Genomic DNA, 23,803 nt, shown 5'->3' with positions numbered 1-23,803 from the left:
TAGCTCATAATCCAAAGAAACAAACCAGGAAAAGGGCTCTAAGGCACACAGGTGAGATAGCCTCCTTGCAAGTTAGCTTCACGGCAACAGCTAGGTCTTGGTTTTGGTTGTTCAGTTAAAAACTGTGCAGAAAGTGAAACTCTGCAGAAAGTGCAGAAGCCAGAAAAGGGTTTCCGAGATAAGATTTTGATTGGAAGTAGATGATCAATAGGAAGGAGCAGGTGAGTTCGGGTGATTACATATATATATATATATATATATATAGGGATTACATGAGCGAATGAAATATATATTGCAAGGGAGAGAGAGAGAGAGTAGAAAGGAGAGCTTGGATTTTAGCAAAGAGATGACTGAGAGGAGAGGAGAGGAGAGGAGAGGCGTGAGACACGGGCAAAGCTTTTGGCACGTAACTCACAGCGCCCTGCATATTTGCTTTGGTTTTTGTATATTTAGAAAAAGTTTGACACAATGTTTGACTCGGGACGTTTGGAATTTAAATTACTCTAAATTCATTTCAATTTATCATTATAATTTTTTAAAATTTTAATATAAAATATAATAAATAATTTAATTTTTTTTAATTTTAAAATAATATTAATATTAAAAATAATATTTTAATAATATTTTATTATCTCAACTCAACTAAACTTAACTCAATTTAACATCTAAACACAATCTTCTCTCTCATTCTTTTTCCTTTTTCTCCGACGCCAATTGAGGCAAGCAGGCCAAAATAGAATTTTGAATCAGATCCCTCTCGCTTTTTGTTGTCGTTTCGTTTCTTTTTAATCCCATCGTTGGAGTTGGCGTCATTGACTCATTTATTTATGTATATATATATGTTTTATAATTATATTATATATAGCATAGACATGTTGAAATTGAATACATTAGGTAGAATTAAATAATTACTTTATCCAAATTAAACGACAAAATAAAATCGTCGTTCAACCTTGAGACTTGTGAGAAAGTATCAACGACGAGGCATATTCTAGCTATAACAAATTGGTATATCCGTATTTGATTTTTATTAATTAAATAATTAATACGAGTTAGAAACAGATTTCTAAGCTGTGTACAAACAAAAGAATATCTCTTTTCTCTCATACTCTTGAGTCTTGGCCCTCTTCATGTGCTGCATGGTCTATGGACAGGGTGACAACACCATTCCATTCCCAACGATGCAACCCCCACTATCTCTCCCTCTTCGTCTTTTCAATTTTTTTTTTTTTTTTTCCAATGGCCATTAGAAAAATTTTAAAAAATGATGATTATTGGGAATTTTATTCTTTGCATTATTAGAAAAATTATATATTTTTTTGTGTTATAAATATAATAATTTTAATGATTAAAGAGATGAACACGTCAATGATTTTTTTTTTTTTTTTAAGTTTGAGAAGGGAGTTTCGAAATCTAAACTTTTATTTTAGAAGTTGTGGATTATCTCGACAAAAATTTTTATTCATGACTAATGTGATGGGTTTGTGCTTATATGATTATCGACCAAAGTAATACTAATTCCCATTTTTGCTACCATAGCCATCCTATTTTAGTAAGTTAAAACTAAAATAAAGAATTACAAATAAAGAATCTAGGACCTTTCCGTATCAACCACACTTCACAGAATTAAGGTTGCGTACGACAAGGATTTGTGTCCGTCTGTAGGCACTTAAATTTAAATCGTTAGCATCCCAAAAAACTTGTTAATCAATAATATTTTCTCTTTGTTCTATATATATATATATATATATATATATATATATATATATATATATATATTCCCTCTGTTAAAGGATCAGATGTTCTTTCATGTCTCACTAAAAATTAAAAAACCATATCAGTACATTAAAACATTATTATTATAGATAACTTAGAAAGTGGGAGGTGAAGTATTTTTCATTTTGGGTGGCTAAAATAAATAAATAAAAAATGTTGATTTTTAATTAAAATTAAGCTAAATTTTAACAAGCTCGATATTAGCGGTAAGTTGAGAGTAAATTATATTTCTGAACTAGTGAAAAATAAAATGAGACATGAATTAATATAAGAAAAAGATAAAATTTATATTTATTGTATTAATGATGTGGCATGAATTATTTGTAAAAAGTTTATTATAAATTTTTAGGTATTATTTAAATAATAAGATAAGATAAAATGATTTTAGATAAAAATTAAAAATTGAATAAAATATTATTTTTTAATATTATTATTATTTAAAAATTTAAAAAATATTGAATTATTTATTATATTTTATGTGAAAATTTTAAAAAATTATAATAATAAAATAAGGTGAAATTATTTTTGTATTCAAAAGAACTGAGTTTCTTTAATATTTTTTTAAAGCAAAATTAGTCAAAGAAGGCGTCTCGTATTCTCCGGATGCCGAAAAAAAAAAAAACAAAAAAATTAAGGAATATCGCTCTCAAGCAACAGGGGACTGAGGGAGAGTCTCTATCCAAACTTTGACTGGGGAACGCACGTGCTTAGCTCTAGTAGGAAATATGCCAATATGGTGGTGGCGCTACTCATCAGAACAACTGTCGGCGTTGAAAACCCAATTTGCGCACGAGTCTTCTTTTCTTTTCTTTTTTCTTTTTTTTTTTAATTTTTTAATTATATATATATATATATATATATATATATATATATTATTGCTAGTTATCAATTTTTCACCCCCTCTGATAACCATCAATAAGTTTTCAATTTTTTTAAGTCTTCCTTTTTTTATAATTTTTTTCTTCCAATATTATTTGACAAACAAGAATAAAAAAAAAAAACAAAAAGAAAAATAATTTTGGTTCATACTTGTCAAAAATAGTTGTCAAATGAGATGCTGAATATCATTTTTCTTTTTCTTATGAGTGAATAGATGACCTATATAAACACAAACGTGGGATTCAGGCCTCGTTTGAATTTAAAATCCACATCAATTCATCTCATCTCATCATTATAATTTTTCTAAATTTCTACATAAAATATAATAAACAATTCAAAAATTTCAAAAATTTTTCACACAAAATATAATAAACAATTCAACTTTTATTCTACTATTTACAAACTATTTCAACTCATCACTGAATCCAAGCCACTCATCTAGCTTGTTCGTTGGACAAATCAAAATCGAGAGAAACATTTGGTCTAAACTTTCTAAATTATTATTGATGTCATTATTCTTTTTAACGACAAATGTTGTTATTCATCTTAAATTTTATTATCTTATTCACCGCATATACTATGATATATTCTCAGTTATTATATTATCAGAGTTGCTAGAGATACAAAGAGATTTCAAAACTGACATGGCACAATGCTAGTGTGTCACGCCAGTCTTTTTTATTTTCTCATTTCCCTCCCCCCTCCCTTTTCCAAACCCTTGAGCCCCATGCCGCCGCACCTCCCACCTCGCCCACTCATATTCCTCTTCTTGTCATCGATATCAGAACGCCATCATTGTCACCCCTCATTGACAAGTACACGATCAATCTCTCTCTCTCTCAAGTGGGGGTAGTGAAAGAAAAAAAAATTGGTGTGGCACGCTAGTTGTATGTCACGTTAGCTTATGTGATCTCTTTGTATCTCTAATGTTTTTCCTATATTATATAAACCTAAATTTTAAGTCACAAACAAATTGGATAAAAAATGATTTAGTTTAAGATAGAGCAGCATTGTTATTCACTGTATGTTTGGTTATTTCCAGACAAGTTTATGATGGGACAAATTTTAAGTGATATATATATTAAAGTGATATTATATATATAACTATTTGAAATGTATAATATTAATAAGCGTGCTTATAAATGATACAATTAATTTTTTTTTAAAATGACAAAATCTAACATAAAAATATAATTTCTCTTAAAAATAAAGTGCAACGGTATACTCTTTAAAATTTATTTTTGGGTCCAATTGTTTTGGAAATCACAAGTGGATAATAAAGGGCAAGATCAGCCCTACACGATGGAAACGGACCCTCAAAGAAAAGACCACAAAAAATAACAGCCCAACAACGGCACGCCGAGTCCGAGTCCCTCCCCTGAGTTCAAGGGATGGCTTCGTCTCTCCACATTCGAGCCTTTTGTTAACCAGTTCTTCTAGGTACAAGCATTTTTGTGTACCTATTGTGTACAGATGGTTGATGTGGGTCTTATTATATTTGTTTTTTAAAAAAAATAGATTTATTAGATATAAACGATTTTGCGCATCAAAATGCATATCAATACTTACGTAACTTTTTTAATTATAAAAAATAAATTTTTTTTTTAAGAGAATAATAATGTTCTCTCTCACGAAAATTATTTTTGTATTCAATTCGGATTGTTTCATTAAATGAATGCCTTATATTTAATATTGACGTGCGATATACGAAATCGTTTGTAAGAAGATTTTTTTAAAAAACAAAAAAAAAAAATGGGGAAAACAAAACAAAACACGAAAGGCAGAGGCGAGGAGACATGCACGGCCGGACCAGAGATTATTGTAGAAGAAATCCAGACCACGCCCAAGTCAGTTGAAGCGGCTTGCAGGAGAAATACACGGAAGGCCAAACCAGATTGGAGCGACTTGCAGGAGAAAATAGGACACGCCCAACTCCTCCATTTCACCATCAAATCCCCTTCGTCAAGTAAAAGCAATCTCCCCCTTCGCATTCTATTGAAATATGTTGTGTTGAATGCTGAAATGGAACCCGTATGTCTCGAAGGAATCACTGAACTCAAACTCTTCTCCCACATTTACTGCATTTTCTGTTAAAATATGATGGTAGGCTAAAAGTGGGTTCCTTTCGTTCGCTTTATTTTTTGTTTAGGAATGATCTTTCAGGTGCTGAAAAGGGCAAATGTAATGATAGACAAAGGGGAAATCAAAGGGAAAATTCCGAGTAGTTCTTGTAAAATAAATAATAAAAAAAAAAAACCCAAAAACTATACGTAAATATAGAATTCGGGTCTTATGGGTAAAAATGGTGAGAATTTATAATTTTTCCTTGGAAAAATCTGTAAAAGAATTGTAACGAAAATCCCTGCCGAGTAGCTCTTGTAAAAAAAAAAAAAAAATCACCCTGACTTTGTGTTAGAGCAATGTGTTTTAGTAATGGCAGCCTATCTACAGCTCAGATTGTGTTTTAGTGATGGCAACCTATTTGATGATAGTTGGGAATTGTGAAATTTGAGACTTTTTTGTTTGTTTATGCTTTTAAGATAATTAAGTTTCAATAGTTTATTTGAAAAATTTTCAGGTTTTTAGTAAAATCTGCCAATTTGAATGAGTTTATGCCAACTTGTGTCAATTAAATTACTTGTAGTCATCAGCCTCTCACTTCTCTTGGTCTGTCAATTGTCCAGTTTCTAAATTACTTGACTGTTTGCAAGGGATGCTTGAATTTCTAATGAATGGTGTGGCTGAGGAATTGGGTTCTCAATGTTTGGGTGCTGCATGCAGTGGTGTTCGTTGCTATGAAATGGTTCTTATTGAAAATTAAATGTTACTTGCTGTTGGGGTTTGGTGTTTTCTATTTTTGAGCTAATGAGGATTTGGTTCCTCATCTTCACTTCCAGACTTTTTAGAACTCAATTTATGCCAACAAATACCGATGTATATACAATGGCAATGTTAAATAAACTAAATTCATCACTCAACTTCATTTATCTGGGCAAATAGTTGTTGGGACTCAAGAGAGTATTCCTGTTCAATTCCATGCCTAACTGTTGGACTTTAGTGGACTGGAGTTTGGCTTTGCAGTGATTGAGACTCAAGAAAGTGTAATATCTCTTGTGTAACTTCGTTTTTGTCTCTAAAGTGATTATTTTGTTACATGTGGGTTTGTTTTTAACTTTTCTAATTGTGTTCACAGATGTAACTTGGGATTGATAGAACCTAGTCGGATAGCTTGACTGGAACACAATCCCCGCTATAAGTCAATGGAGTTGTGGAAAATCCGGTTGATGAGTATAAGTAGAGCGCAGTGGCTACCATCTTTTAATTCCATGTTTAATGTCTACCTTACATTACACTTTGTTGATCTCATTACATTCGATATGTTCAACCTACAAACTATGGCACTTTATCGATTTAATGATGTGGTAGCTTTTCGTACTTTTTTTTGGTAAATGGTACTTTATCGATTTTTTGGTTGTCTTCAATGATGCTTAGTTGTTATAAATGGCCGTTAAGCTATATGCAGCTAAATAAATACATTCCACAGAGTTATTAACCAACAAATAAATTAAAACTTCCCACATTCCACAGAAACTGAAAATTATCCAAACATTGAAATCTATATATACAACAACTCAAAATAATTGTGGCTACGTTCATTACAATAAGTTGGTTGAGATTACAAAGTTCCCATTCAAGGGGTATTCACTGTGATTGTATTGAGTACAGTGAAATTAATATTGAAATGACCCAATAGATACGAAGAAGTGTGCATTCACGCCGGATGTCTGCTTGTTGTCTTTGAATATCGACTTGATTGTTGTGGATTCTCAACTCCTTTGCAATCTCTTATTCTCTTTTTCGAAGCTCTTCCTCCTTCCTTAACAACTCAATTTCTATCTTCAAATTTTTTTTTTTCACTTTCCTCACTGCTATCTGTCCATTTGAAATAGTTGCAGTGTGGTAACCCTTGATTATAAACAAACAAATGACAGGTATGCAATAGAAAATCTATTCTTAAGCCGGTTTGATATCCCACACTACACACCGGTTCAATACGTGGCCAACCGAGTCTATTCAACCGTTTAAAGAGAAAAAGTAAAAAAAATGGGCTTGGAGACTTCTCTCCCAACGCTGTACGTTCTCTTTCCCCCATCCTTTTTCCAGCTCTGTTCTCTCCCCCCCCTTTTGGTTCTTTCGTCCTTTTTTCAATGGTGTTCTCTTCCACCTCCATTCCAACTGTGTTCTCATTGTTCTTTCGTCTGTTTGCAAGCTTTCAACCTCTAGTCCTAGTTTAAAGCTCTCTACCCCTACACATTTCAAGCTTCATTTTTGCAACGTCGTTCTTCTCTTACTTCAACCCAAATCTCATCTGAGTAGCATGACTATTTCACTTTTCGATCAAGTAGTAACTCAAGATTTGAGAGAGACTCGTGAGATTGATGTTCTTTTGACAAGTTCATAAGGCAAAATCATCTTGAATGAATTCCGTGTTGAGATCAAGAAGAAAGCTTTGCTGAGTTGTGGAGGAGTTAGTTGCTAGTTAGGTTGTATATGGCAGTGGATGCCCACAGTGAAGTTGAGTGAGATGGTGGTTGTTGACAGTGAGATTGAGTGAGATAGGAGAAAATAGAAATGGAGTTGAAGAAATAGTTGGAAGAATGAAGATCGCATCTGGGGGAGATTGGGATTTGGGAACGATGACTTTGGATTTTGGGGAGGTCACAATTTAATGTAGGGAGTGAGATATAATTTTGATTATTCTACATTTTATATATTTTTAATAAAAAAAATGACCTGGCACCTGCTTGTCAGTTGGAGTGTGGTGTGCAGTTAAAATGAGGCTGTAGTATAGAAGAACTCAGTATGTTAAGTATCAAAATTTTGTACAAACCCAAATACTTCACATAAACAATATCAACCCAACAAATCAACCAAAGAATACCAAAAACTTCGTTACTATTATCTTCATGGGCACATAGCAGCAATAATAACCCTTAATGACATAAATTCAACGAGATAGAGAGAGAAATTGAGCTATGGCTATAGCAGCAATAGAAATTGAGATAGATCGAAATATCTTTACCATGTACTAGTTATTGGCAGCAATAAAAATTGCAAATAGAAAAGTTTGGGTATTCAATAGCAGAGGACAACATGGACAATTTTTTTTTAAAGCCACTATCTATATATTAATGGTGTTTGTAATGCTAACGCTAACAAAAATATATACTTCTATGAAAAAAGCCCAGTCAAGTAAAACAAACAAACAAATTACAATTACAACACATATCAACTCAACAAATCAATCCAAACAATGTCAACAAATTTTCTTCAACAAACATATTCCCAATATACAGCACATAAACAATATCAACTCAACAAATCAACCAAAGAATACAAATCCACACGGGGTGCCAAATGCAAATTCTAGTGGGAATGGCCAAGATTTGACAGGAATAGGTTGAACACAGACTGAAATGCAAGGCAAAACAGAATGAGATATATTGTGCTAGTTACTACACCAGAACGAAATAATCTGAACTACTAAACTCAGTCCTGTTGAAATAATCTGAATGCAGCTTTAGACAGACAGACATTCTAGAGAGAGAACAAAAAAAAAAAGAGAGGAAAAAATAGATAAAACTTCACATGTGAGTCCACAACAATTGAAACTATAGCAAACCATCTTGCATTTCTTAATGTGACAAAAAAAAAAGATAAAACAGATAAAACTCAGTCCTGATCCATCTAATTGAGACTAGCAATTCACATGTGAGTCCACAACAATGCAGCGACAGTCCAATTCCTAAATAAGATAAAACTTCCCAACTTGTGTTCATTACACAATAGCTTTCAGATATACCAAGGCTCACCATTTCCTAGTTACTCATTCAAACCCCTAGTGAGCATACACAAATAAATTAGCAACAATAAAAATACCAAATACAATCTTTTCTATTAATTATCATCATAATTAAGTTCAAAACTAAAGGTACCATCCAATCTTTTGTCACATTAAGAAATGCAAGCTTTGATTTATATAGTAAAAGAGCCAAGAAAACACATCTCAAATTGAGGAGTAAAAAGCAAAAGCAAGAGGACAACTGATATTATCTTCAGTGCGCATATTAGGTAACTAAATGAGTCACTGGAAGGAGTGCAACCAAATGTGCAGGAGCATTCAATTTCTAGTCATGACTTATTTCTAATCATAAAACTAGAAAATCTAAAAAATACTCAACGTGTCTTTGAATCCAGATCAATGTGAGATCAACAATCTCTCAAGCCTACTTTGAAAGCACAATGAAGTTAATAGTAGAGAAATAATCGATGGCATAAGCGCTGTATATTGGGAAATTTTGACTGAAAATCCCTATACAAATAAACTCAACAAATTAACCTAAATTTACTAAAAATCAGAGAGAGAGAGAGAGAGAGAGCTAGAGATATATACCGGTGATTGAAAAGAATCTCACGTTGCCGTTGACGACAAATCACGGAGAAGACGGGGTTCGGGTTCGAAAGTTTTAATAGGGGTTAAACGCATATGGGGTTCCAAAGTATGAAATGGAGACGACGGGGCACGAGACGATGGGGAGAAGAGGAGAATGCAGGAGAGAAGTCTGAGAATGGTGGAGAGAATGTGTTTCAAGTTGCAGAGAATGGAGCGAGAGAGAAAGAGAGAGAGAACGAAAACGGAGAACAAAACTCACCGTTTCAAGCTCGCAGAACTGTAAATCCAAATGAAACGCACCGTTTCATTAAAGTCTTCTAAATTTCATTCGTCTTCATTTAAATTCCATCCCTTCCCGCACGCAAGATAACCCGAATTTCATTTAAGTAAAACTCACCAGAGATTGGTGCGCTTCGGTACACGAAATAAGTTGCATTCAGACTTTTCCTTGTCCATACTTGATCGAAATTTGGGGGAAGGGGAAAGAAAGAGGAAGAAATGGCTGGCGGTGGAAGTAGCAGGAGATGGTGGAAAGTAGCGGTGCTTGTGGCGGTTGTGGGGATTGTGAGAGAGCTGAGTAAGCGGTACGAGTGGGACAAAGACGGGGCGATGAAGGTGTTGCGCGATTGGGCGGATCGATTGGGGGTGTGGGCCATCCCTGCTTACGTTGGGCTCCACACCCTTACCCTGGCGCTCTGCTTGCCCTATGCCGTCTTCTTCGAGGCCGCTGCCTCTCTCATCTTCGGGTTCTTCCCAGCTGTTCTCTGCGTCTTCTCAGCAAAGGTGCTGGGCGCTTCTCTCTCCTTCGGGGTCGGCAGGTTAGTCTTTCATTTCATTTCTTGGATAATTTGATATTGTTGTTTATTCTCACTACTGTCGCTGTTTAGCTTTGAATTCAATTAAGCTCAGGGATCAATTTAAGGTTCATGGAGCACTTGCCCATTTCAAGTTTGCCTATTCTTTTGATCAATAAAAATTTGTTTGCCGATACAAAAAAAAAAAAAAAAAAAAAAATGTTGTGACTCTTGGCTGAATCAACTGGGAGTTGGTTTTTGAGCGAAGTGCAAATCTCCCCTCTTCCTTTAATGTGTTCTCCCTATTTACTTTTTGGTTTTGAACATAAAAGGGCTTTGGATGGGGTTCCCCGTTGCTAATAAATAAAACCTGCTCAAGGATCAGACCTGGACATACAAATATGATATCGTTGTTCGCCTATTAGTGTCAAAGACACGTTCTAGGTAATGCCTTCTGTTGGAATTCTTGCTGCTATGAAAGCTAGTGCAGAATTGCCTTGCCAATATTATCAAGAAACTTACAGAAATCTAAACAAGTAGAGAAACAGATAATCAAGACAATGAGATTTTACGTGGTTCGATCCTAATGATCTACATCCACGGCAGGAAAAGTCATGAGCTTTCTTTATTGATGATCAAAACACACACTTGAGATTACAAGTTCACTCCCTTCAATACCTCACATACTCTTGAAGGAATTTTACACGTTCTTGCTCTCTCAACTCTCCTGTATTTTTCTCTCTATCACCCACTTACAGACTGCAACTCTCTCTCCCTTTTATAGATTACACATCTCTGATGAAAGGAAGCAACTGTCTTCCTATGCCTCCTCTGTTCCACCTCAGCACAGTTTGTTACACGGGTTTTCCACATAGGCTGCCACCTTTGCTTCTCTTTTTAACACGTGTTTCAATCTAAATGGTCGACAATATAACACCTTCCGTGTATGGAAATGATTCCGTACTACTTGTCCGTTTGTATCATTGAGGTGCATATGTCCATGTTACTTTCAATATCCTCTCTTAGATTTGGTAGTTGGTCAGCGTTCTGTTCAGCTATTGCAAGATGCCAATGTAACTCCTGTCCCCTATGTGTGAGGAGACTTTGAGTTCCAACTCAGCTCTGGCATACTCTTAAAAAGCTGCTCCTTTTCAAGTTACCCTATTTAGACAATATTAATCTGGAAGTTCTTCCTTGATTAAATTCTCAATGTCTTATTTGCAACATCTTCACACCTAACTGCATTGATTAAGTGGCTGTAGAAGCCTTAATTTTTTTTTTTTTTTGATAGGTAAAAGGGGTTTTATTGATCCACGTAAATAGGCAAAAACCGAGTACACAAGAAGTATATAAGAAATAGCTTAATTACAAAACTACGTGCTGCGGAGAGTAGTGTAAAAGTCATTAGACTCGTTCCATTCAATACAATAGAAGAGGCCCAAGCAACAATGTATGAAAGAAAAAAGCCCTAAAACCATCCGGTGAGCGTTCCCTATTTTCAAAACAGCAGCCATTTCTTTCGTTCCATGTGCACCACATTAAACATAAAGGCACCATCTTCCATAGAGCTGCAATCTGGCAATTACCCCTAGTCCCTTGCCAAGAAGATAATAAATCTATCACCCTCCTAGGCATAGCCCATGCGATACCAAGCCTAGAGAGGATTTCATCCCATAATACCTTAACTACTTCGCAATGAAGAAGAAGGTGATCCGTTGAGTCACTATTGTGTTTGCACATGAAGCACCAATCCATTATGTAGAGTCCACGCTTTCTTAACTTGTCTATAGTCAGTATTTTACCATGGGATGCTAACCAACCGAAGAAAGCACCCTTGAGGGGGACATTGCTCCTCCAAATGTTCTTCCAAGGGAAGACATTGAAGGTGTGAGTCGTCTAGGCCTTGTAGTGTGAACGAACTGAAATTTTTTCTTGTTTCTTGTGCATATCCAGAGTAATCTGTCCTCCCCTCCTGCCCTTTGTTTCAGTGCATATAACACACTGTAGAAAGTAGTGATGTCTCCCACCTCTCAATCCTGGATAGCTCTAGTGAATCTCACGGACCAATGAATGGAATCAACAATACTGCACATATTATCAGCCACCGAGGAACCCTGATGAGACGCAATCCTATAAAGAGAGGGGAAAGCGTTTTTCAAAGCAATATCCCCACCAAATATAGTGCCAAAACCTGATTCACGTGCCCCTTCCCACCACAAACCTACAGTTATTGAGAAATCGTCCCAACCATTCCAGATAAGTTTCCAAATTCCCATGCCATAAGCCCCTCTTACTTCCTTAGAGCACCAACCTCCCCAAATGCTCCCATATTTGACATCTAGAATATTTCTCCAAAGAGCGTCTCCCTCTTGATGATAATGCCATAACCATTTTCTAAGAAGTGCCATGTTGAAGGTTCTCAATTTTTTTAAGCCCAACCCACCGCAAGACAAAGGGGTGCATACTTTATCCCATTTAATCAAATGGAATTTTTTTGCATCCTCTACCCCTCCCCATAAGAAATCACGAAAAATCTTCTCCAATCTATTCGCCACCCCTGCAGGCACATGAAATAAAGAAAGGAAGTACATTGAGAGATTAGATAACGTACTCTTAATAAGTGTGATTCTACCGGCCTTAGACAAGTAAATTCTCTTCCAACCCGCCAGTTTGCCTTCAATTTTCTCAACAATCTCTTCCCACATCACCTTGATTTATGAGGGGCCCCCAAAGGGAGTCCAAGGTACTACATAGGCAAGGATGAGACCTTGTAGCCCAAGATGACAGCCACTTCACCTAAGTTATTGACTGAGCCAACATGAACTACTTCGGACTTTGATAAATTCACCTTAAGGCCATATACAACTTCAAAGGAAAGTAGAAGTGCTCTTAGGGAGTGAATCTGATCCAAGTCACAAAAAATAAACTTATCATCGGCGAAAAGAAGATGGGAGACTGTCAAGCTTCCATGTGAGGAACCACCCACCGAGAAACCCGAGATGAAACCCCTATCCACCACCCCTTCCAGCATTCTACTCAGCACATCCATGACTAGAATAAATAAGAGTGGGGATGGTGGATCCCCTTGTCTCAAGACCTGAGAACTGTTGAAAAAGCCTTTGGGAGTGCTATTGACCAAGACAGAGAATATGATGGTTGTAATACAATGCTTTATCCACTGACACCATCTTTCCCCAAAGATGTACCTCCCAAGTATATACAACAAGAAATCTCAGTTCACATGATCAAATGCCTTTTCCATATTCAATTTACACAAGATACCTGGAATGCTGGCTATGACTTTACTCTCCAGGCATTTGTTAGCAATGAGGACCGAGTCTAGTATTTGCTTCCTTTCACAAAAGCATTTTGGGACCTCAAGATGATCTTTCTCCATGACTTCGCTCAACCGCTTTGCTAGAACTTTAGAGATGATCTTATAAACCCCACTCACCAAACTTATGGGATGGAAATCATTCACTTCCACTGACCTCACCCTCTTGGGAATAAGAGTGATGAAAGAGACATTAAGGCTCTTCTCGAATTTCATAAAAGAGTGAAATTCAATAAAAACCTTCATTAGATCCTCCTTGACAATGTCCCAACAAGCGTGAAAAAAAGTCATTGGAAAGCCATATGGACCCGGTGCTTTATCTTTGTCCATACCTTTTAGCACGCCAAGCACCTCGCCTTCTTTGAAAGGCCTCTCCAAGCAAGCCGCGCTTGTGTGGTCAATAGAATAAAAAACTAGACCATCTACCTTGGGCCTCCAAAGGTACTGTTCTGTCAAAAGTTTATCATAAAAGTGGACAATATGATCCTTAACGGCATCTCTGCCCAATAAAACCCTGCCCTCCGCATGAAGGACCTCTATGGCGTTGTTTCTTCGACGAGAGTTTGCAACTCTATGAAAAAACTTTGTACTCCTATCCCCTACCTTCAATCAAAGGGTCTGTGATTTTTGCCTCCACTAGATTTCCTCCATAAGAGTGATTTTTTTCAGCTCAGCAACTACAGTCATTTTCCTTACCCTATCATCAGCCAATAGAGCCTTTTTTGCCTCTTTTTCATCAAGTTGCTACAGCTCCATAAAGAGTTTGTCCCGCTGGTCATTGATGTTCCCAAAGGCTTTCAAATTCCATTTTCTTAGATCATTTTTTAAAACTTTAAGCTTCCCAACTAAAACAAAACTAGGAGTGCCCGTGAGCTGATATGAGGCCCACGAGCTGACTTTCTCTAAGAACCCATCCACCTTCTACCAAATGTTCTCGAACTTAAAGTATCTTTGTCCCTCATGAAGACCCCCTCAAGAAGCCTTAAATCAACTATGAGCGAGTGTTTAATGTATGATTAATATAAGAACAAGCATGCAAGTCATATATTTTGCATTTGAGAGAACATGCAACATTTCACCTCCCTGTTGACCAATGTTTGTTTTCACTTAGTGGTAGAAGAATGCTTAGCAGGTTCTGAATGGGTTATTTTGATTCATTTGTTACACTCCTCCTTTGGTAGAACCTGTCTTTTAATGTAGGTGCACAACAATGTATTGCCGTCTTTTAGGTTTACTAAAAGGATAAAAACTTAAGGTTCGCAGAGCATTTTCAATGATTTTTTCATTGGGTAACGTAGGGGACATCTCTATTCTCCCCGGGGAATCCTTAGAATTACCACTTCTTAGCTTTCAATTTGCCTCTGACTATCAAATGAAATGTGAATAATCTATCCTCCTCTCTTTGAAACAAGGGGCATTTCTGGTTTTGTCGGTGCTTGAAACAATTTTGTCTTCTCCATATTACTATATCTCTAAAGTCAATAATTTTATATGAGGAGCTACTGAACTCAATCACTTGCTGCCGTTCCTCTTCAGTTTTCTGTTGAGGTCTATCCTGTAGAGGTACTCAATTAGATCAGTGATCGAATTTGAGTACCTCTACAGGATAGAAGTCCACCCTAGGTGTATAGGAACAGCCTACTTGTTAGTAGCCGTCCTATTGATTGAGAGAACACAAATTTAAGACATTTGATTAAAGGTGAAATTGAAATAAGTTTATGGCTAACTGATATTGCTCATCATCATTTAGTTATTGCATTTATTTTTCTTGTTGTTCCTTGGTTCTTTTGCATCTGAATGGCCTTCCCTACTAAGTTGGTTCGTTCTCGTCACTTTATTTACTAATTAGGTTCCTTCCCTAATTGAATAAGCTCCCACATTCCATTATTTATAGCTTGAAGGCGGAGAAAGGGATTCATACTATTTAGCTTCCACCAAAGGCGCCAACTAATGAACAACTGTCCCTTACACTTGAATAGGTAGAATTGGAAGAATTGGAAGACCTATCTAAGGGATGTCGCCCTCCAAAATGAGAGGGAATATTTAAAAGTGACTGTTTGTCATATTTGATTGATCATTTGGAAGCAAAAAATACCTTTTTTTTGGGTGGGGTGGGGGGTAGGGACTCACATTAAGCTAGAATTGAAAGAGAGTTTTTGAGGATGCAACATGATTTGTGTCATGGCGTGTTGGGAATTGAGATATACCATGTTTGAACAATGAAATGTTGGAAGTGAGAATGTCATGAGGGATGAATTGCTAGAAAGATTGAGAAAAGTAAAAAATGGACATGTTTAAAGTGAGAATGTTAAGATGAGAGTTAACAACAATTTTTTTTTTTTTTTTTTTGGGTGGGGGGGGGGGGGGGGGGGGGGGGGGGGTTGGGGGGTGGCGCAGGATGAGGGGGGTTATAGACTTTTTTATTTTTATTTTTTTATAAGTAAGAGATAAATATTATATATATGAATGAAATAGGCTTAGCCCATGTATACAGGAAGTATACAGAAAGACACTTAAATACATTCTAAGAGCTATAATTCCATTATTTTAAGCTTCCATGTATCTTTCTCCAACAACCCAACAAATCCACCACCCTCATGGGTATAACCCAAACAACATCAACCCTTTGAAAGATCTTATCCCACAATACGCTTGTTACCTCACACTGAAGTAAGAGATGATCCACAGATTCTCTATTCTTTTTACACAAGTAACACCAATCCATCACTACACATCTTCTCTTATTCGAGTTGTCCGTGGTCAAGATCTTCCCAAGAGTGGCATTCCAAACAAAAAAAGCTACTTTGGAAGGCACATGAAACCTCCAAATCTTCTTTCAAGGGAACGGAGTATGATCTTGTATTGTCAAGATGTTATAATATGCCTTAACTGTACATATCTTGTGATTATTAGATCTCCACTTCAATCTATCTTGTTGTGCTATAGGAGTCCCCTTGGAATATAGTAGGCTGAAAAAGTCTGGAACAATAGATAATTCCTAATTATGAAGATCCCTATTAAAAAGAATATTCCACTGATGCGAGTCATGAGAAAATAATCGCACATCCGCCACTGAAGCCTCCCTATTAACTGCAATACTATATAGGGCCGGAAAAGCCATTTCCAATACATGATTTCCACACCACATGTCCCGCCAAAAACTTATTCAATTGCCCTCCCCAACTACAAAACGAATTTGATTTGCAAAGTATGGCCACCTCTTCCTTATAAACTTCCATAAACCCACACCATAATCCCCTCTCACTTCGTTGGAGCACCAACCACCCTAAGCGACACCATATCTCGCATCAATAATTTCCTTCCATAATGAACCCCCTCCAAGTGATATCTCCAAAACCATTTCCCCAATAGAGCTCTGTTAAAAGTTCTCAAGTTATACACTCCTAACCCCACATTCACAACTAAGGCACAAATTGTCTTCCATTTAACCAAATGAAATTTCTTCTCCTCCCCCATGCCTCCCCATAAGAATGCCTTAAAAAATTTCTCCATTCTATTCCCCACTCTTACAGGCAAAGGAAACAAGGATAAAAAATATGTGGGGAGGTTAGTGAGAGTACTCTTAATAAGAGTGTGATGGCCCCTTTTTGATAAATACACCCGTTTCCAACCTGCCAACTTTTTCTCAATCTTCTCCACGGCCCCATTCCATATAGTTCTATTCTTGAAAGTTGCACCCAGTGGAAGGCTCAAATATTTCATTGGGAAAGAGGACACCTTACAATCCAAAAGGCTTGTTAAACCGAGGATATTAGAAACCGCACCCACAGGAACCATCTCAGACTTGCCAAGGTTCACCTTAAGCCCTGACACTACTTCAAAACAAAGTAACAGTGCACATAGAGTTTGGATCTGGCTATTATCCGCTTCACAAAAGACTAAAGTATCATCTGCAAAAAGAAGGTGTGAGATGATAATAGGGCCACCAGAGCCATTACCCACCTGAAAACCAGATAAGTATCCTCCCCCAACAGCAGCCTGCATCATCCTACTTAGAGCCTCCATAACTATAACAAATAGAAGAGGAGATAGAGGATCTCCCTGCCGCAATCCTCGCGAACTATAAAAAAAACCGCTGGTATGCCATTAACTAGAATTGATAAACGAGCGGTTGAAATGCAATGACACATCCATGAAATCCACTATCTCCAAAGCCACACCTCTCAAACAGGTATAAAAGGAATTCCCAGTTTATATGATCATATGCCTTCTCCATGTCAAGCTTGCAGAGAACACCTAAATCTTCTTCCCGTAGTCTGTGATCCAAGCACTCATTTGCAATGAGTACCGAATCAAGAATTTGTCTCCCCACGAATAAAAGCGTTCTGAGACATGGAAATAATAAGTTCCAACACCGGAGCGAGCCAGTTGGAAAACACCTTTGAAATAATCTTATAAACGCTACTAACCAGGCTTATTGGACAAAAGTACTCAATCGTTGAAGCCCCGTGTTTCTTGGGAATTAGAGCAATAAAGGTCGCATTAAGGGATTTTTCAAACTTTTGAAATGAGTGAAATTCACTAAAAACTTGCATCACATCACCTTTGACAATGTCCCAACAAGTTTGAAAGAAACTCATAGAAAAACCGTCCAGACCCGACGCTTTATCCTTAGCCATACCAGTGATGACCTTGTAAATTTCTTATTCAACGAAGGGTCTCTCCAAAACACTCCCACTCTGCGAGTCAATTGCCACAAAAGGCAAGACATCAAGCTTCGGCCTCCAAGAATCTGATTCTATGATAAGGATCTCATGGTAATGTACAATATGATTTTCTAGCTCCGTCGGAGAAGATAGCACTTGAGAGCCTAATTGAAGCGACTCAATAGCATTGTTACATCGATGTGAATTAGCCACTTTGTGAAAGAACTTCGTGCACCTATCACCTTCTTTCAACTTAAGGGCCCTAGATTTTTGACACCATGAAATTTCCTCTAACAACATAACCCTCTCAGAGTTTGCCATAACCATGCCCTTCCTCAATAACACCTCCTCTGATATATCTCCCAATAATTCTTTACTCTCTAGATCTTGCAGTTCCTCCAACAGTGTAGACTCTTGATTGTCAACGTGACAAAAAACTTTCAAGTTTCACTTCTTGAGGTCTTGTTTCAGAGCCTTCGACTTACCTGCAAGAATGAAACTTGGAGTACCAATAAACTGATATGATGACCACCCAGCATGCACCATCTTTACAAACTCATATGCTGTTAGCCATATGTTTTCAAACTTGAAATACCAGCGACCCCTGTGAATACCCCCACAATCCAAAAGGATAGGAAAATGATCTGAACTAACTCGAGCTAGCCATTTCTGACTTACTTCTGGATAGTGGGCTTCCCACGAAGGAGAGACAAGGAATCTATCCAATCTTGACCAAACCCGCCCGTTTGACCAAGTGTACTCACACCCTACTAGGGGAAGATCCAAGAGGTCCAGATCAAAGATGAACTAGGAGAATTTCTCCATGGCCGCAGAATTTTGATACTGCCCTGATCGTTCGCTAGGAAAGCGAGTAATGTTAAAATCACCCTCCATACACCACGGCACGTTCCATAAGGAATATAGGCCCGCCAACTCCTTCCACATCCTTCTCCTATCCCCGTCCACGTTAGGACCATAAGAACTTGCAAATGCCCATTTTTGAATAAAGTCGCAACCGAGAAATCTCTAATACACTCCTCAATTCCACATTAGTAACACTCCACCCGAGGCTCCCAAAGAAGCCAAATAAGTCCAGCCCACATGCGAGCACCCCCATAAACTTCGCACCATTCTTCTATCAATGAATCACAACTTTGTTTCTTGAAAACATACCACATTACCTTTCCACATCCGCAATAATTATCTGATACGAAGACATTTATTGCGATCATTGAGCCCCCGTACATTCCATGATAAAATCTTAGGCTTCATAAGAACATACTTTGCCCCTCCCTTTCGATCTATCCCTTCCGCCCCTCCCTTTCGATCTATCTCTTCCGCCACTCCCTTTTCTTTACATCATAATTAATGGAACAAATTAGCCGTCTAAGTTCCCTATCCTGCTTTGAAGCTGATTTCGAATGGCTAGCTTTGAGTGCTACGAGAAGAGCCTTAAATTGTTCTTCGTAACCTCCAAAAGAAACCTCAATAACAGCTTGAATCTCCTCTACCTTCTTGAAAACTCAATTTGACGGACAACACCCAAATTTAGAGTAGATTTGGTTCACCACCGGATACCACCAAATTTTCAGAACCACATTCTTCGAACTCATCCACAAACTTAGGCTTCGTTTGGTAAGTAAACTCATCTTAACTCATTATTACAACTTTTTCAAATCACAACACAAAATATAATAAACAATTCAACTTTTTCAAATCCCAAAATAATAGTAATATTAAAAAATAATAATCTAACAATATTTTTCCATCTCAACTCAACTTAACTCAACTCAGTTCAACATCTAAACGCAGTCTTAGACTCCTCAACAGCAACCATTTCCAATGGTATAGTGCCTAGCATAGTCCCCTAAAACGAGATGCCACGCTCCTACAAGACTGCCTGCACAGGGAGCACGCTTGGGCCTCTGACCACCACACACAACTGGGATTGTGCAATCTCCAATGACAACCCACACGACGGCAACGAGAGATCACCTCTCACCAACCCATCCTCAACCAGCTCCTCTACCAACTCGCCAACCACAACCTCCTCCTGTCGAGGTGGCTATACCAACTCACCAACCTCAACCTCCTCCTGTTGAGGTGGTTGTACCAACTCACCATGATGATCGACAGTGATCAGCCGAAGCTTTCTATACCGGTGTGGAGTCTAGCAAGACACTTAATGGCGCCGAAATGTGCTTCACAACACTACATAGACCCGAGTTTGTTTCTCTAAACTCTACCGACGCACTCCCATCAACCCAGACCTTGCTGACAATCCCACACCCATCGTCCCCTTATCACACGACTGCTTCTGTGTAGCTTTTGGCGACGAAGAGCAGCTTACGACATTACATAGATTAGGCTTAACAACCGTAATCCCTACCGACACCAACTCCGACACCCCATACCTCGCTGGCGAACCCACCACCACTCCAGACAACAACGTCAACCCCTTAGCCATTGCCAACGGTGGAGGATGAGGCCCACACGACGACAATGGGGCTTCGCTATTTGTAGCCCTACGTCTCTAGGCAGGTTTCGAAGCCTGGGCCTGAGAGAGAGGTTGGGCCTGCGAGTTGGGCCGCTGGATCACTTGAGAACAAACCTGTGGTTGAGGCCCACCAGCAGCCACACATTTTCCTTTATCCCATTAAGAGTCTCGCCAACCTCAACATCTCCTTGGCCCATTACGAAAGCCCTTTCTATCTGCAATCCCTCAACGTAGCGTTTTAAAATTCCCATATTCATATGCAAATACCCCGCTTGCGTCTCCATCTCAGCCAAAGCATACATCAAAGTTTCCAAACTTGGCCCCGATAGACGCCTGCCCAGACTTGCGTCTCCACAGAGCTACGCCTTCACCAAAGTGGACGTAGTGCTTGACGCCTTTGCAAGTTTTAGAGTAATAGACAAGGCCTCTTTGTACGAAGAGAAAACTTGGTTCCCTAGCGGCAGAGTAGGAGACCTCCATGTGCGGCTCCCTCTGTTATTCCCTCCCAAAACAGAGGAAGTTGCAGAAATTTCCTTCAACAACTCACCAAATTTCCTCCAACCTACCCTTTCCTCCTTCCGGTATCACTAGTAGGCCGCGCCATTTCTCTTGCCCAAATTCAGATAGGGTGAAAAAGCTCCCATAAGAGTTACACTACCTTTGCACCACCAGTACCTGAGAACCATTTCTACAGGATTTGAGGAAATCAGAGGGCCCCTCAAAAGCAATACCTTCCTTCACCATGACAGTCAGCCATCCAACGAGGCTTATCAATGAAAATGTGGTTCACAACACGACAACTGCTCTCAGTGATTGTCCACCACCTTGCATTCATCTTCTTGATCTGAAAACATTTTTGATCAATAATAACATTCCTACTAGACCCCATCACAACACAACTACTCTTAAAGAAACTGGAAAAACTGAGCTAAAAAAAAAAAACAACTGGTCTCAACCACCGTTAGCAGAAGAAACACCAACGGAGAGACATGACATTTTTTTTTTCTCGAGTGTACGGAGAGGGGGGGTTGTAGACTTACATTAAGCTAGAGTATAAAGAGAGTTTTATAAGGATGCTACATGATTAAAGGTGAGCTATCATAGTTTAGAGGTCATCTGCTACTGACTACATCCTCAAAAGTGTAGTCCTTTCTTGGGAATTCCACGGGCAAATATGGGGGAGGTTTGACATCTCTCAAGATCTTCATGATGCATCGAAGTTTTGTGGCTGACTAATGTGATTGGATTTAATTTAGCTATTTTGCTGGTTTGATACAAAAACTGTTCATGACTGCCCCTAGTGCACTAGTTCCGTATGGTGCATCTCCACTTCTCCAGTCTCCTATATATCAAGTTTCTCTATTAAATTGCGCAATGCCCACACCCCCCCCCCCCCTCCCTCTCTCTCTCATATATGTGCGCACACACAGAGTTCTCATTAAATTCTTTAAAAGTTATAATGATAACGTGGGTTATTTCAGATTAGTGTTCAGGAGTTCAAGTTCAGCAATGGAGTGGGCCCAGAGAAACAAATACTTCCATATCCTTTCCAGAGGAGTTGAGCGTGATGGTTGGAGATTTGTCCTGCTTGCCCGCTTCTCACCCATACCCTCCTATGTCATAAATTATGCCCTAGCTGCTACTAAAGTTGGGTTTGTTTTGGATTTTCTGCTGCCGACGGTTATCGGATGCCTGCCAATGATCTTGCAGAACACATCCATTGGCAGCCTTGCTGGTGCTGCTGTTGCTTCATCATCTGGTTCACAGAAATCTCAGATTTGGTCGTACCTTTTCCCTGCAGTTGGGATTCTATCAAGCTTTGTTATTTCCTTGAGAATCAAGAAGTACTCTACAGATATCTCAGTGGCCGAAGTCTCCCCCAATGAGCATGTTCATGACCATAAAAACGATGCTGACTCAGCTCAAACCTTGTCTAATACACAAGGAACTTAGGAAGCAAGTGCCTGTAAAAGAATCATAACAGTTTTGTTAAACCCGAGTTGTTATTCAATTATCTTTCTTTTGTTCCATCAACTTATGATTTGCCCTTTGAGATGCATTGTGTTGCTATCTGCAATGTCTGATTTCTTGAATGATGTGCTTTTAACATAGTCCCTGTCATTCTTGATACAGTCTGTCTTTATGCAACTCCCAGAATTACACAATTTTGGGAACCGGTGATCACATCTATGCTATGCTATGTACCCCGAAAGAACTATGTCATAATTATCCTTATCTGAATTACTTAACTGAGTTCCATTTACGACACTGCGAATTTAGAACATGGGGAGTTAACACAATACTTTCAAAATTTGGTGTCACATCTACTCTTCTGGATCAAAGTGTAATATCCTGTTAACTTCCTTCAAGTTTCTGTTTCAACTATCTCGTTCCAAGGCAAAGTTGTCAATAGTTTGAAAGCCTCAAACCCTCTTTGCCCTTGTCTACATTATGACGGATTCAATTATTCCAGCATCTTTGACATGAGTTTGCCTAACTTAATTCCAAAAGGACCTCGAAAAGCCGCAATCCCAAAGAGTGTATGAATTGGCTTCAACCTCTCTGCCTTCAAACAGGGCAAAAGGAGATGTCCAACGCGTCAAGGACGATCTTTTCCGGATCTAGAGCAAGAAAACGAAGCCTTGTACTTGTTTTCCCCGTCTCTCTAACTAAGCAAGAAAAGGAGATTAACATTTTTCTACATATATGATATATTTTCCTGTTGGGTCCAACCACCATTATTCGAATGGAAAAAAGTCATTAAGATCAAAGCTGCAACGTAATGACTGTCTTTTTATTTTATTTTTATTTTTTATTTTTATATTAATGGGAAAAAAGTCTAAACAGGGAGAGATTTATTTATTTATTTATTTAAATACGTGAGAATATTTTCGTCTTCGATTCACGTATACATATCGCAAGTTGACAACTGCATATCAAACAAAAATAAAATGTAATGTAGGTAATTGTCCCCTCACTTACTTTTATTTAATTAGTTTTATGGGTTTCAAATTCAATTGTCGACTGGTGACCACTGACCACCTTAGTGTTCCTTTTGGGGTCATAAATATTTGGTCGATTTCCTTCTAGAAAAAAGAGGGTTGGAATTTGGATTAGTCCGGTCTGCCTTTACGGCCTTACCATCGAATTGTCACCTTATATTTACCCTCAAAATAATGACCAACATTCCCATCAGATCAAAATAATAATTATATTAATTATTGTAATATAACTTTTTACATATATAAGTAAAGTCTAAGCGAGATCACGCACATATAAGACATGTGTTTAATAATAAAAGAAAAATAATAAATAAATAAATAAAGGTGGTATCGTTTGAATGGTAATCTATTGTCTACTTTTTTAAGGCTTGAACACAAAATAGTAAAACATGACTTGGAT

General features: G+C 37.9%; 1 protein-coding gene across 1 annotated transcript; it reads left to right on the top strand.

Annotated features, from left to right (window-relative positions):
• The first annotated feature begins 3,932 nt into the window (after positions 1 to 3,932).
• On the top strand, positions 3,933 to 22,435 carry LOC121256069. Its single transcript, XM_041156688.1, has 3 exons — positions 3,933 to 4,081; positions 9,564 to 9,927; positions 21,883 to 22,435. The coding sequence occupies exons 2-3, from the start codon at positions 9,608 to 9,610 to the stop codon at positions 22,352 to 22,354; spliced, it is 792 nt and encodes a 263-aa protein (XP_041012622.1). The 5' UTR covers positions 3,933 to 4,081; positions 9,564 to 9,607; the 3' UTR covers positions 22,355 to 22,435.
• Positions 22,436 to 23,803: the final 1,368 nt, after the last annotated feature.

This window comes from Juglans microcarpa x Juglans regia, chromosome 3D (assembly GCF_004785595.1).
Source record: "Juglans microcarpa x Juglans regia isolate MS1-56 chromosome 3D, Jm3101_v1.0, whole genome shotgun sequence".
Classification (NCBI taxonomy): Eukaryota; Viridiplantae; Streptophyta; class Magnoliopsida; order Fagales; family Juglandaceae; genus Juglans; species Juglans microcarpa x Juglans regia.
The sequence above is the reverse complement of the archived record's forward strand: the minus strand, read 5'-3'. Positions and strand labels throughout refer to the sequence as shown.